Genomic DNA, 14,513 nt, shown 5'->3' with positions numbered 1-14,513 from the left:
TGCTAATTAGGTTCTATGTCTTATATGTCTTATTTGCTCTTATTATGTCTACTATAATGGATACTAGGAGTGTAAAGGTGACTATAGGGGTGTTATTCTATGTCTTAAGGTCTCTAATAATATAAAAAAGCGTATTTATAAAGTGCTAATTAAGTTCTATGTCAAATGTGTATTATTTCCTTTTATTATGTCTACTATAATGGATACTAGGAGTATAAAGGTGACTATAGGGGTGTTATTCTATGTCTGAAGGGCTCTAATAATATATAAAAAAAAGTGTATTTATAAAGTGCTAATTAGGTTCTATGTCTTATATGTCTTATTTCCTTTTATTATGTCTACTATAATGGATACTAGGAGTATAAAGGTGACTATAGGGGTGTTATTCTATGTCTTAAGGTCTCTAATAATATAAAAAAGCGTATTTATAAAGTGCTAATTAAGTTCTATGTCAAATGTGTATTATTTCCTTTTATTATGTCTACTATAATGGATACTAGGAGTATAAAGGTGACTATAGGGGTGTTATTCTATGTCTGAAGGGCTCTAATAATATATAAAAAAGTGTATTTATAAAGTGCTAATTAGGTTCTATGTCTTATATGTCTTATTTGCTCTTATTATGTCTACTATAATGGATACTAGGAGTGTAAAGGTGACTATAGGGGTGTTATTCTATGTCTTAAGGTCTCTAATAATATAAAAAAGCGTATTTATAAAGTGCTAATTAAGTTCTATGTCAAATGTGTATTATTTCCTTTTATTATGTCTACTATAATGGATACTAGGAGTATAAAGGTGACTATAGGGGTGTTATTCTATGTCTGAAGGGCTCTAATAATATATAAAAAAGTGTATTTATAAAGTGCTAATTAGGTTCTATGTCTTATATATCTTATTTCCTTTTATTATGTCTACTATAATGGATACTAGGAGTATAAAGGTGACTATAGGGGTGTTATTCTATGTCTGAAGGGCTCTAATAATATATAAAAAAAGTGTATTTATAAAGTGCTAATTAGGTTCTATGTCTTATATGTCTTATTTCCTTTTATTATGTCTACTATAATGGATACTAGGAGTATAAAGGTGACTATAGGGGTGTTATTCTATGTCTGAAGGGCTCTAATAATATATAAAAAAAGCGTATTTATAAAGTGCTAATTAGGTTCTATGTCTTATATGTCTTATTTCCTTTTATTATGTCTACTATAATGGATACTAGGAGTATAAAGGTGACTATAGGGGTGTTATTCTATGTCTGAAGGGCTCTAATAATATATAAAAAAAGCGTATTTATAAAGTGCTAATTAAGTTCTATGTCAAATATGTATTATTTCCTTTTATTATGTCTACTATAATGGATACTAGGAGTATAAACGGGACTATAGGGGTGTTATTCTGTCTTAGGGGCTCTAATAATATATATAAAAAAAGTGAATTTATAAAGTGCTAATTAGGTTCTATGTCTTATATATCTTATTTCCTGTTATTATGTCTATTATAATGGATACTAGGAGTATAAAGGTGACTATAGGGGTGTTATTCTGTCTTGAGGGCTCTAATAATATATATAAAAAAGTGAATTTATAGTGCTAATTAGGTTCTATGTCTTATATGCTCTTATTATATCTACTATAATGTTTACTAGGAGTGTAAAGGTGACTATAGGGGTGTTATTCCACGTCTAGAGGGCTCGACCATGTGTTTTCCATTTGTGTTAAAGTCACATCACCTGAACCAGAACCAGGACCAGAACCAGGACTGGTCTCTTCTCACTAGCAGAACGTAAGTAAAGTTGCTGTCGTGAGTGGAAAATGTACATATTTATGAAACCATAATCAGCATTTCCTGAAAAATCCATGAATACAAATAAATAAAACAAATAAATAGTAGATATTTAATGTTGGAAAATAGTATATTTGTGTTTATTTGAATAGTAAATTGTGATAATAGGGTCCAGCCCCTACTCAATTGAACTTCAATGTACAGGAAGATGGAGGCTTATTTACAGCAAAAGCGGGTCCTGCGTCATGACGCTCAGCTGCCACTAGAGGGCGCCAAACATCCGTGCTGGAGTAGCATCTCACCAGGGATGTCCAAATGTTTGGCTAGCAGACTAGCATCTTAGAAAAGAAGTGTGACTAAAATGATATTATTTTCCTCGGACTTTTTTTCCTTCTTAGAACTTGTTTTTAACTTTATTTATCATTTTCTAAAAATCATTCATTGTTTGTATTATGACTTTTTATGAAAAGACTTACATGAGAATGTCATTCTGGTCAAATATTCTTCATATATTGTTAATATTCTTGTAAAATGTCTGATTGTGAATGTTGTCCATGTACATAGGATGCCGTATATCCATATAAATACCATCTATACCAGGGGTGGGCAAACTACGGCCCGGGGGCCACATCCGGCCCGCCAAGTGTTTGAATACGGCCCGCCCAATCTTTCCAAAGTATTTCATTTAAAGTCAACATACATTAACATTATCAATTTCGTTTTTTGACATGGTCTGTTGTTTACAAAGTGCTCCTGAAAAAAGGGACACAAGCACATAATAATAATAACAATTATTATTATAATAATAATAATAATTATTATTAGATTATTATAATTATAATTAGAACTATTATGATTATTATAATTATTAAATTAATTAATATTAATTATATATAATATTATTGTTATATTTGCATATTTTACATAATAATAATATAATAATTATTATTTTGATTTTATTGTAATTATTATAATATTTTATTATTGTTAAAATATTTAAATATAAATATAAAATAATAAATAATAATAGCAGATTGCATGACAATTTTACAGATACAATAATACCAGGTGGACTGTTACGTGTAAAATATATAGTCTGCCCCCCCCCCCCCGGAAATTTTGTTATATCAATGCGGCCCGCGAGTCAAAAAGTTTGCCCACCCCTGATCTATACTGTACAGTACATACAAGGTAGTTGCTGATATTCATACTTGCATGTCCTTGCCAAAGTTATGATAGTGAATATTAATATTAATATGTGTAACGTAGCGTATGAAAAGACATTCCCATGTTGTAAAAAGCTCATACGTGTGTTTTTGGGGGTGTATAAAAGTCCCACCTTGATAGTCCTTCAATGTACGTTATGATAATTAGCACTTGAAGCGAGGGTCCTAGCAGGGGGAGGCGCTCATGTGCACGTGTGTGTGGTAGTGTGGGGGCGGCACAGGGGGCGGCGGCACAGCCAAAGGCAGGGCCTGGCCTTGGGGGTGCGGAGAGTGCGACCTGGGTAAACCGGGGTACCCGGCCGAGGGCGGGGGACGGTGGTGGTTGGTCCCGGAGGGCGGGCTGCCACCTTGGACCCCCTTCTTGGGCGGAGGAGGGGGCGGCGGCGGCGGTTGGCTGAGCTGGATGGAGATGTCGCTGGACGCCTGGGAGGTGCTGCGGCCTCGCTTGGGAGGAGGCCAGGTGGATTCCGGGTGGAGGAACTGGCCGCTGTAGTCGCTGCTGTCCGACAGGCGGGGGCGGTAGAGGGCCGGGTGGGGGCGGTACATCTCCTCCTCGGCGTAACGCTTCATGAAGAGATAGACGGAGAGCACCCCCGCACCCTAAACACACGAGGACAATATTATATTATTATCATATTATTATAGTCTTACTCTATATTTTTATTTTCAGGGCCCCCGACCCGCACTTTGGACACCCTGCTGTTCTCCTATGGTAGACGGTACTGCATGATGCTGCTTGATGAAATGACTTCATGACAGAGTGTTTTGAATCTCATTGGAAATGACAGAAAATCTGCAGGGGAGACGGGTTGGTGGGGGGGGGGGGGGGGGGGGGTGGATTATATAGACTGCAGCAAATACTGATGCAGAAGAACGGAGGAGGAGGGGCGGCTGGAGGAAAGTGCGGCAAACATGCATGAATGTGGATGAAGTCGCGTACAGTGTACATGTACTGTATATACATGCAGCAGCAATGAATTTAATTTAATTTAATTTAATTTAATTTAATTTAATTTAATTTAATTTAATTTAATTTAATTTAATTTAATTTAATTTAATTTAATTTAATTTAATTTAATTTTAGTTTATTTTATTTTAGTTTATTTTTTTAATTTTCATTTTAATTTTCATTTTAATTTTCATTTTAATTTTCATTTTCATTTTCATTTTCATTTTCATTTTCATTTTCATTTTCATTTTCATTTTCATTTTCATTTTAATTTTAACTGTATGTACACGCAGCAGTACGCTACACGCGCTACGTCATCAACAAGCACAACGTTTAACATTTAATTTAATTTAATTTAATTTAATTTAATTTAATTTAATTTAATTTAATTTAATTTAATTTAATTTAATTTAATTTAATTTAATTTAATTTAATTTAATTTAATTTAATTTAATTTAATTTAATTTAATTTAATTTAATTTAATTTAATTTAATTTTAATTTTAATTTTAATTTTAATTTTAACTGTATGTACACGCAGCAGTACGCTACACGCGCTACGTCATCAACAAGCACAACGTTTAACATTTAATTTAATTTAATTTAATTTAATTTAATTTTATTTTATTTTATTTTATTTTATTTTTTTAATTTTAATTTTAATTTTAATTTTAATTTTAATTTTAATTTTAATTTTAATTTTAATTTTAATTTTAATTTTAATTTTAATTTTAATTTTAATTTTAATTTTAATTTTAATTTTAATTTTAATTTTGTATGTACACGCAGCAGTACGCTACACGCGCTACGTCATCATCAAGCACAACGTCCCACGCCGCCCCACCTCTTTGAGCAGGAAGGAGGAGGCGGCGAAGGCGAAGGACCAGCCGTAGTGGTAGTTGAAGAACTGCTCGGGCTCCCTGGGTCGGTTCATCACCTCGTCGTTGATGCTGGAGATGTAGAGCACCAGACCCACCACCAGACTCAGGCCTGCATCAACCACACAAAAAAACCAAAACAAAAAATATACAGTCCGATTCCATTTCTTTAGTCTAAATTCCATTCCTCTCGTCTAATTCAATTCTTTTAGTCTAAGTCCATTCCTTTAGTCTAATTCAATCCTTTTAGTGTAATTCCATTCCTTTGGTCTAATTCCATTCCTGTAGTCTAATTCCATTCCTTTAGTGTCAATTCAATACCTTTGGTCTAATTTTATTCATTTGGTGTAATTCCATTCCTTTGGTCTAATTCCATTTCTTTAGTCTAATTCAGTTCCTTTAGTCTAATTCCATTTCTCTCGTGTAATTATATTCCTTTGGTCTAATTCCATTCCTGTAACCATGATTCCATTCTTTTAGTGTCAATTCAATACCTTTGGTCTAATTTTATTCATTTAGTGTAATTCCGTTCCTTTGGTCTAATTCCATTCATTTAATGTAATTCTATTCCTATAGTGTAATCCCATTTCTTTAGTCTAATTCAGTTCCTTTAGTCTAATTCCATTTCTCTCGTGTAATTATATTCCTTTGGTCTAATTCCATTCCCGTAGTCTAATTCCATTCCTTTAGTGTAATTCAATACCTTTGGTCTAATTCCATTCATTTAGTGTAATTCCATTCCTTTGGTCTAATTCCATTCCTTTAATGTAATTCTATTCCTATAGTGTAATTACATTTATTTAGTCTTATTCAGTTCCCTTAGTCTAATTCCATTCCTCTCAAGTAATTCTATTCCTTTGGTCTAATTCCATTCCTTTAGTGTAATTCAATACCTTTGGTCTAATTCCATTCATTTAGTGTAATTCCATTCCTTTGGTCTAATTCCATTCCTTTAGTGTAATTCCATTCCTTTGGTCTAATTCCATTCATTTAGTGTAATTCCATTCCTTTGGTCTAATTCCATTCATTTAGTGTAATTCCATTCCTTTGGTCTAATTCCATTCCTTTAATGTAATTCTATTCCTATAGAGTAATTACATTTATTTAGTCTTATTCAGTTCCCTTAGTCTAATTCCATTCTTCTCAAGTAATTCTATTCCTTTAGTCTAATTCCATTCCTTTAGTGTAATTCAATACCTTTGGTCTAATTTTATTCATTTAGTGTAATTCCATTCCTTTGGTCTAATTCCATTCATTTAGTGTAATTCAATACCTTTGGTCTAATTTTATTCATTTAGTGTAATTCAATTCCTTTGGTCTAATTCCATTCATTTAATGTTATTCCATTCCTATAGTGTAATTACATTTATTTAGTCTTATTCAGTTCCCTTAGTCTAATTCCATTCCTCTCAAGTAATTCTATTCCTTTGGTCTAATTCCATTCCTTTAGTGTAATTCAATACCTTTGGTCTAATTCCATTCATTTAGTGTAATTCCATTCCTTTGGTCTAATTCCATTCCTTTAGTGTAATTCAAAACCTTTGGTCTAATTCCATTCATTTAGTGTAATTCCATTCCTTTGGTCTAATTCCATTCCTTTAATGTAATTCTATTCCTATAGCGTGATTCCATTTATTTAGTCTAATTAAATTCCTTTAGTCTAATTCCATTCATTTCGTGTAATTAGTGGAGATGCCCTGGCTCTAATAGTCGTCATGTGACCGGGATGCCGGCTGAGACACACAAGCACCAGAACCATTTAAGCTTGATAAATGAGGAAGGACTGCGGTGTGCCGTCTCTCCCTCCCTTGCAAGGTCCCCCCCCCCCCCCCCCCCACGGTGCAAGACCGACCAGCTGCGTTTGTTGGTCTTTCATCTCAGCAGGACAGAGCAGAGGAAGCGGGAAAGCGGCCCTCATTGTCACCTCCACACTAAAGGCCTTTTTCTTTTCCTCCGACGTGACAATGAACGTTACATAAACGCCGTTACGTAACAGCTAAGCTTCCCCTGAACCTACCCCCCACCCCCCCAACCCCCTTTGCCCGTTGTGAGATGCTGCTTGATGCTCCCCCGAGCACCGCAGTGCTGCCAAGCATCCAGTGGAAGATATCTGAGCATCACTGCCACCTGCTGGACAAATATGGCCATGGCCTCAGTCATGGCAAATATTAAGAGAAAAAAAATCACACTTTTACAAGCCTTAGCTTCATTTTACATGACATAAAAATGTCCAAAATAATTAAAAAAAAGAAAAAATATCATACAATAATTAAGGCATCATTTTATGACCATAAATTTCATGCATTTGGATGGAATAAATAAAAACTGAGCGTTTTGGCATGTAGCGCAAATCCAAGGTAGTACTGCTGGAATAGGTGTACATTCTGGAAGATCAAGGTTATGGTGTGTAGCTGCTCTATTGGAGGTCACAAGAAAGAAAAAGAATCCACACTTTGTCAAGAATTTCATAACCAAAGTAATCCAAATAATATAAATAAATATAAAAAAGTCAATCATAAAATAATTTTAATTTGAATCATTTAAATGTAGCTATTTTTTAATTTTATTTAATTTTAATTTTAATTTTAATTTTAATTTTAATTTTAATTTTAATTTTAATTTTAATTTTAATTTTAATTTTAATTTTAATTTTAATTTTAATTATTTTAATTTTAATTTTAATTTTTTAAATTTTTTTAATTTTTTTAATTTTTTAAATTTTTTAAATTTTTTAAATTATTTTAATTATTTTAATTATTTTAATTATTTTAATTATTTTAATTATTTTAATTTTAATTTTAATTTTAATTTTAATTTTAATTTTAATTTTAATTTTAATTTTAATTTTAATTTTAATTTTAATTTTAATTTTAATTTTAATTATTTTAATAATTTTAATTTTAATTTTAATTTTAATTTTAATTTTAATTTTAATTTTAATTTTAATTTTAATTTTAATTTTAATTTTAATTTTAATTTTAATTATTTTAATTATTTTAATTATTTTAATTATTTTAATTATTTTAATTTTAATTTTAATTTTAATTTTAATTTTAATTTTAATTTTAATTTTAATTTTAATTTTAATTTTAATTTTAATTTTAATTTTAATTTTAATTTTAATTTTAATTTTAATTTTAATTTTAATTTTAATTTTAATTTTAATTTTAATTTTAATTTTAATTGATGGTGCTGAAGATATGATGTAAGCGTCACCTGAGAGTATGAAGAAGATTCCGGACACGAAGGCCAGGATGGTTCTCTGAGGTTGGATGTGTCCGATGTTGCTGATGACAAAGGCGGTGAAGACAAAGATCAGCGATACCATGGGGAAGGGCGTGGCTGTACGCACCATCTCTGCAAAAGGGGAGACGGGGAGACGGGGGCGGGGGGTGTGGGGGCAGGCCTTGTCATTGGTGAAGCTACTGCAGGGGGCGCCGATGAGCCGCGTACTCACTCAGGATGTTGGCTGTGTTCTCGGTGGTGATCTCGATTTCCGGTTCAGTGAAGTACTCGGATGCCACACACCGTCCCTTTTCCGAGCCTGAAAGCGCACAGTAAATACTACGTACCGCGTGTACTGCGTGTACTGCGTGTATAGATGTGTTTATGTGTATACAGTAAATGCTGTGTAGGGTTCGTACCGGCCACAAAGCAAACCCTCCAGAGCCCCGAGTGCAGCGCCATCCTGACCTCCATGCTCTGGTTGTGCTGCAGGATGGCCCCCTCCACCATGATGAGCCAGTAGTCGGTGGACACGGCCACGCCCACCAGCAGCAGCCCGCACGCCCCGAAGACCGTGGACAGGATGGTCAACGCACGACTGCTGCACGAACTCATCTTTGGGGTCACACAAGGGGAAGTCGTTAGGATCGGAGGCGCTTGTGTAGTAAAAGCAGGCATGGACGCACGCGGCCCGGCGGCCATCTTCCTGTCTGGCCCTGTTAGGGTCCAAAACGCCGACTGGTCACACGGCCTCATCGTCCAATCCTGGTTAAGGTTGGACACAACGCCGCCTCAAACTGCCGCCATCCCTGGATCAGCATCTGCACCGCCGCTACACATCGTACATCATAACGTCACTCCTTATCTCGCTTCGTCATGTGCGCCAACGAAAAGGAAAGCCATCACCATGCACAATAAAGTTGAGATGTTATTGGGGGGAAAAATATCAATATGATTGCTAAAATGATATTAAATGATATTAAGTCTAAATACTTTAGTATTTAGTATTTATTTAGTATTTTATGAGTAGAAACAAATGATCATTTGCAACATAACATTTATATCTTAAAATTAAAATTAAAATTAAAATTAAAATTAAAATTAAAATTAAAATTAAAATTAAAATTAAAATTAAAATTAAAATTAAAATTAAAATTAAAATTAAAATTAAAATTATTTTTCAAAAAGTAAAGAATTTTGGTAGGGTAGGGTGTTGAGTCCTTTTAATTTTAAAACACCCTGGACTGGTGGCCAGCCAATCCCAGGGCACATATAGACAAACAACCATTCACACTCACATTCATACCTATGGATGAGGGTGGAATTGAACGCCGGTCTCTGAGCTATGAGGTCTGCATGAAAAATAAAAATAAAAATAAAAATAAAAATAAAAATAAAAATAAAAATAAAAATAAAAATAAAAATAAAAATAAAAATAAAAATAAAAATAACAATAACAATAACAATAACAATAAAAATAAAAATAAAAATAAAAATAAAAATAAAAATAAAAATAAAAATAAAAATAAAAATAAAAATAAAAATAAAAATAAAAATAAAATAAAAAAAAAAATTAAAAAAAATTAAAAAAATAAAAATAAAAATAAAAATAAAAATAAAAATAAAAATAAAAATAAAAATAAAAATAAAAATAAAAATAAAAATAAAAATAAAAATAAAAATAAAAATAAAAATAAAAATAAAAATAAAAAAATATATAATAACCGGCATAAATGAGGGATGACTATATTGATTTTCACTTCAAGTTTGCATGACTACACACACACAAACACACAACACAGTGCGAGAATTTATCGTCTGTACGTCCATGTTTGTGCTAGCAGGTACATTATGACTGTGCTTGGGCAGGATAGGGCAGCATAGGGCAGGATAGGGTAGGATAGGGTAGGATAGGGTAGGATAGGGCAAGATAGGGCAGGATAGGGCAGGATAGGGTAGGATAGGGCAGGATAGGGCAGGATAGGGCAGGTTAGGGCAGGATAGGGCAGGATAGGGCAGGATAGGGCAGGATAGGGCAGGATAGGGCAGCATAGGGCAGGATAGGGCAGGATAGGGCAGGATAGGGCAGGATAGGGCAGGATAGGGCAGCATAGGGCAGGATAGGGTAGGATAGGGTAGGATAGGGCAGGATAGGGCAGGATAGGGCAGGATAGGGCAGGATAGGGCAGGATAGGGCAGGTTAGGGCAGGATAACCAGGCAGCGGAGTAATGAACAATCACACCTCAAATGAAGGGCCAAAGTGTCAGGAATGATGCCAGGAGACTCTTCAGCACCACGGAGAGCGACCTGGTCTCTTTTTAGCCTGAAAGCCTGTCCTCCTTTCCTCTGTGCACAAAAAGCATCCATCCATCCATCCATCCATCCATCCATCCATCCATCCATCCATCTCTCCATCCATCTATCCATCTATTCATCTATCCATCTATCCATCCATCCATGCTATGCTAATGATATGCTAAAAGCAGATCAGATAAATAAGAAGGTTCAAGGCCGTTAAGACATTTCAAAACCAGTTAGCGAATCTTAAAATGAGTACTTGCACCTCGAGGCCTTTGAGACCAGACCCCCAACGCTTCCTGGCCTAGAAAGAACTGTACGAGTCACAAGGGTTTCATTCATGTGTCACAATCGCCAGACTGACATCACCTCCGAGTCTCTCCAGGGGGGATCGAAGGAGGCCATGACGGATAAAAAAAAAAAGAGGAGGTTGGAGAGTAAAACCCAGGAGGGCGGTCTTGCGGACCTCCACAAGACCGGAAAGGTCGATGGTGCAATTACCAACAAAATGGAAGAAGTTAAACATGACTGTTAGCCTCCCTCGGACCAGGTCTCCAATGGACTAGGTAGCAATGATCCTAAGAAAGGTTTAAGGTTTATGGTTTAAAATCATATTGGGTCTTCCTACATGACAATGATCTGAAGGACCCAACCACGATATCCGAGGAATGGTCCGAAATCCCTGCCGCAGTCAGTCCAAAGCTGGTGAAAAACTACAGGAAACGTTTGAGATCAGCCATTGCTTACGGTATAACCGGGATGTCGTGAACATCCAGCAGCAACGCAACATGGTGCAAGACCATGAAAAGATTTGTACACAAGCAAAGTTTATTCTCCGATCGACAGGAAGCCAGTGCAGAGACCCGAGTACCGGAATGATGTGGTCATCTTTTCAGGTTCTAGTCAGGCCTCGAGCAGCAGCAACAGTGAGAAGTCTGTTACACTAGTCTAGACCGGCATGGAGACAAAACCTTTACTGGTCTCTTAAAATCTGGTTTAGACACATTGCATGTTCAGCTCCAACAATAGCAGCCCCAGGATTGACCCCTGGGGAACGCCACAGGTCACAGCCATTTAGTCTTAGACCGTTACCAATTCCAACAAGGTACTTCCTGTCCTCCGGATAGGACTTGAACCATTCAAGAGCAGCACCAAAGAGTCCAGTAGCAGAGATCACATGGTCAAAATGATGACAACAATTCAGGTCAAAGATATATATATAATAATAAAAATAATAACAATAATAAGAATAATAATTGTTAATATTATTATTTTGTATTAAAATAATAATAATTGCTATTATAATAATTTTGATATCTATTATTATGATGGAATGATAACAATAATAATTCTTTCATTAATTTTCTACCACTTACATAATAATAATAATAATAATAATAATAATAATAATAATAATAATAATAATAATAATAATAATAATAATAATAATAATTGTGATGATGACTATTATAATAATTTTGATAACTATTATTATTATGGAATGATAATAATAATAGTGATGATGACAAAAATAATAATGGTTAATATTATTATTTTGTATTCTAATAATAATAATTGCTATTATAATAATTTTGATAACTATTATTATTATTATGGAATGATGATAATAATAATAATTGTTAATATTATTATTTTGTATTAAAATAATAATAATTGCTATTATAATAATTTTGATAACTATTATTATTATTGAATGATAATAATAATAATCCATTCATTCATTTTCTTCCCCTTTAATAATGATGACTATTACAATAATTTTGATAACTATTATTATGATTATGGAATGATAATAATAATAATAATAATAATGGTGATGATGACAATAATAATAATAATAATTGTTAATATTATTATTTTGTATTATAATAATAATTGCTATTATAATAATTTTGATAACTATTATTATTATTATGGAATGATAGTAATAATAATAATAATAATAATAATAATAATAATAATAATAATTGTTAATTTTATTATTTTGTGTTAAAATAATAATAATTGCTATTATAATAATTTCGATAACTATTATTATTATTATTGAATGATAATAATAATAATCCATTCATTCATTTTCTTCCCCTTTAATAATGATGACTATTACAATAATTTTGATAACTATTATTATGATTATGGGATGATAATAATAATAATAATAATGGTGATGATGACAATAATAATAATAATTGTTAATATTATTATTTTGTATTATAATAATAATTGCTATTATAATAATTTTGATAACTATTATTATTATTATTGAATGATAATAATAATAATCCATTCATTCATTTTCTTCCCCTTTAATAATGATGACTATTACAATATTTTTGATAACTATTATTATGATTATGGAATGATAATAATAATAATAATAATAATAATAATAATAATAATGGTGATGATGACAATAATAATAATAATTGTTAATATTATTATTTTGTATTATAATAATAATTGCTATTATAATAATTTTGATAACTATTATTATTATTATGGAATGATAGTAATAATAATAATAATAATAATTGTTAATTTTATTATTTTGTGTTAAAGTAATAATAATTGCTATTATAATAATTTCGATAACTATTATTATTATTATTGAATGATAATAATAATAATCCATTCATTCATTTTCTTCCCCTTTAATAATGATGACTATTACAATAATTTTGATAACTATTATTATGATTATGGAATGATAATAATAATAATAATAATAATAATAATGATGGTGATGATGACAATAATAATAATAATTGTTAATATTATTATTTTGTATTATAATAATAATTGCTATTATAATAATTTTGATTATTATTATTATTATGGAATGATAGTAATAATAATAATAATAATAATAATAATAATAATAATAATAATAATAATAATAATAATAATAATAATTGTTAATTTTATTATTTTGTGTTAAAATAATAATAATTGCTATTATAATAATTTTGATTATTATTATTATTATGGAATGATAGTAATAATAATAATAATAATAATAATAATTGTTAATTTTATTATTTTGTGTTAAAATAATAATAATTGCTATTATAATAATTTTGATAACTATTATTATTATGTACTACTACTACTACTACTACTAATGATATTAATAATAGTAATAATAATAATAGTAATAATAATAATAATAATCATCATCATCATCATCGTAATCATAATAATAATAATAATAACCGTTATTATAATACGATATTAAAAGATTTTCAAGCAAGAAGTATCAGCATCAGGAGTACTATATAGATACTGTGTGTACTCGGTACGAGGTGCAGTATCATCTACCAAGTGGAAGATCATACAACTTACTGCGATGCTGCCCGCTGCCACCGGGGGGCCCCGCTTGCTCCCGGTCGACATTACAGCAGGCAGCCGGAGACGCACGCATACTGTTCACATGTTCACATGCACGTGTGTGTGTGCGTGTGATAGCATGGATGGAGGGATGCGGATCGGGATGCGGATGCGGGATGCGGGATGCGGTCCCGGACATGCCAAGCATCATTTCACTACCGGAATGGCGTCATCATCATAATTACAGGCAAAAAAACAACACACATGCATAATCATGTTGGTTTAAAGGGGGGCCGTTACTCACCCTGGGCACCCTTGGAGTCGTACTCGCACGTCAGCGGCGAAGAAATCCCGTACACACACACACACACACACACACACACACACACACACACAGCAGGGTGAACTGTGGTGTCTGGTTCTTCTTCACTCCCTCCGTGTGCCGGCCTGGCAATCCTTCACTGCCATCCTGAGCAGGCACTGCGGTGGATGCGCTTCTGCCGCCTGCTAAAGTGTGTGTGTGACAGCGAGAGAGAGAGAGAGAGCGAGAGAGCGAGCGAGCGAGCGAGAGAGAGAGAACAGGATGTGTGTGTGCTTGAATGTAAAATGTCCTGAATTGTGTTTTACTGAGACCTTGAAGTACTCGTTTTGTAGAAGTGAAAGCCATTAGTCATGTGATAGTCATGTGATCACAAAGACGATCCCCCCCCCCCCCCCCGCACCCCCGGCCCCCCTTCCAATTCAATCACTATCAATGCCAGGTGTCAATCACCTTCCTCCTTACCGCCCCCCCCCCCCCTT

General features: G+C 32.9%; 1 protein-coding gene across 2 annotated transcripts; it reads right to left on the bottom strand.

The window, feature by feature from the left end:
- Positions 1 to 2,915: 2,915 nt before the first annotated feature.
- On the bottom strand, positions 2,916 to 14,238 carry cacng7b (calcium channel, voltage-dependent, gamma subunit 7b). Of its 2 annotated transcripts, none has more exons than XM_058057682.1 (6): positions 14,017 to 14,238; positions 8,485 to 8,680; positions 8,298 to 8,384; positions 8,057 to 8,197; positions 4,807 to 4,952; positions 2,916 to 3,614 (listed from the first exon to the last, which is right to left on the bottom strand). In XM_058057682.1, the coding sequence occupies exons 2-6, from the start codon at positions 8,678 to 8,680 to the stop codon at positions 3,180 to 3,182; spliced, it is 1,005 nt and encodes a 334-aa protein (XP_057913665.1). In that variant the 5' UTR covers positions 14,017 to 14,238; the 3' UTR covers positions 2,916 to 3,179. The 2 variants fall into 2 exon arrangements, with proteins under 2 accessions (XP_057913665.1, XP_057913666.1); XM_058057683.1 differs by lacking the exon at positions 14,017 to 14,238 and adding an exon at positions 10,309 to 11,503.
- Between the last annotated feature and the right edge of the window lie 275 nt (positions 14,239 to 14,513).

Source organism: Doryrhamphus excisus, chromosome 19 (assembly GCF_030265055.1).
Source record: "Doryrhamphus excisus isolate RoL2022-K1 chromosome 19, RoL_Dexc_1.0, whole genome shotgun sequence".
Taxonomy (NCBI): Eukaryota; Metazoa; Chordata; class Actinopteri; order Syngnathiformes; family Syngnathidae; genus Doryrhamphus; species Doryrhamphus excisus.
The sequence above is the reverse complement of the archived record's forward strand: the minus strand, read 5'-3'. Positions and strand labels throughout refer to the sequence as shown.

What these genes read in the sequence shown, in the direction of transcription:
- cacng7b (XM_058057682.1), bottom strand. Translation starts at nt 8,680, where the DNA reads ATGAGTTCGTGCAGCAGTCGTGCGTTGACCATCCTGTCCACGGTCTTC. An exon ending in AATCTTCTTCATACTCTCAG is followed by an intron (nt 4,953 to 8,056) that starts GTGACGCTTACA and finishes TGGTTGATGCAG; the next exon opens with GCCTGAGTCTGGTGGTGGGT. An exon ending in CCTCCTTCCTGCTCAAAGAG is followed by an intron (nt 3,615 to 4,806) that starts GTGGGGCGGCGT and finishes TCGTGTGTTTAG; the next exon opens with GGTGCGGGGGTGCTCTCCGT.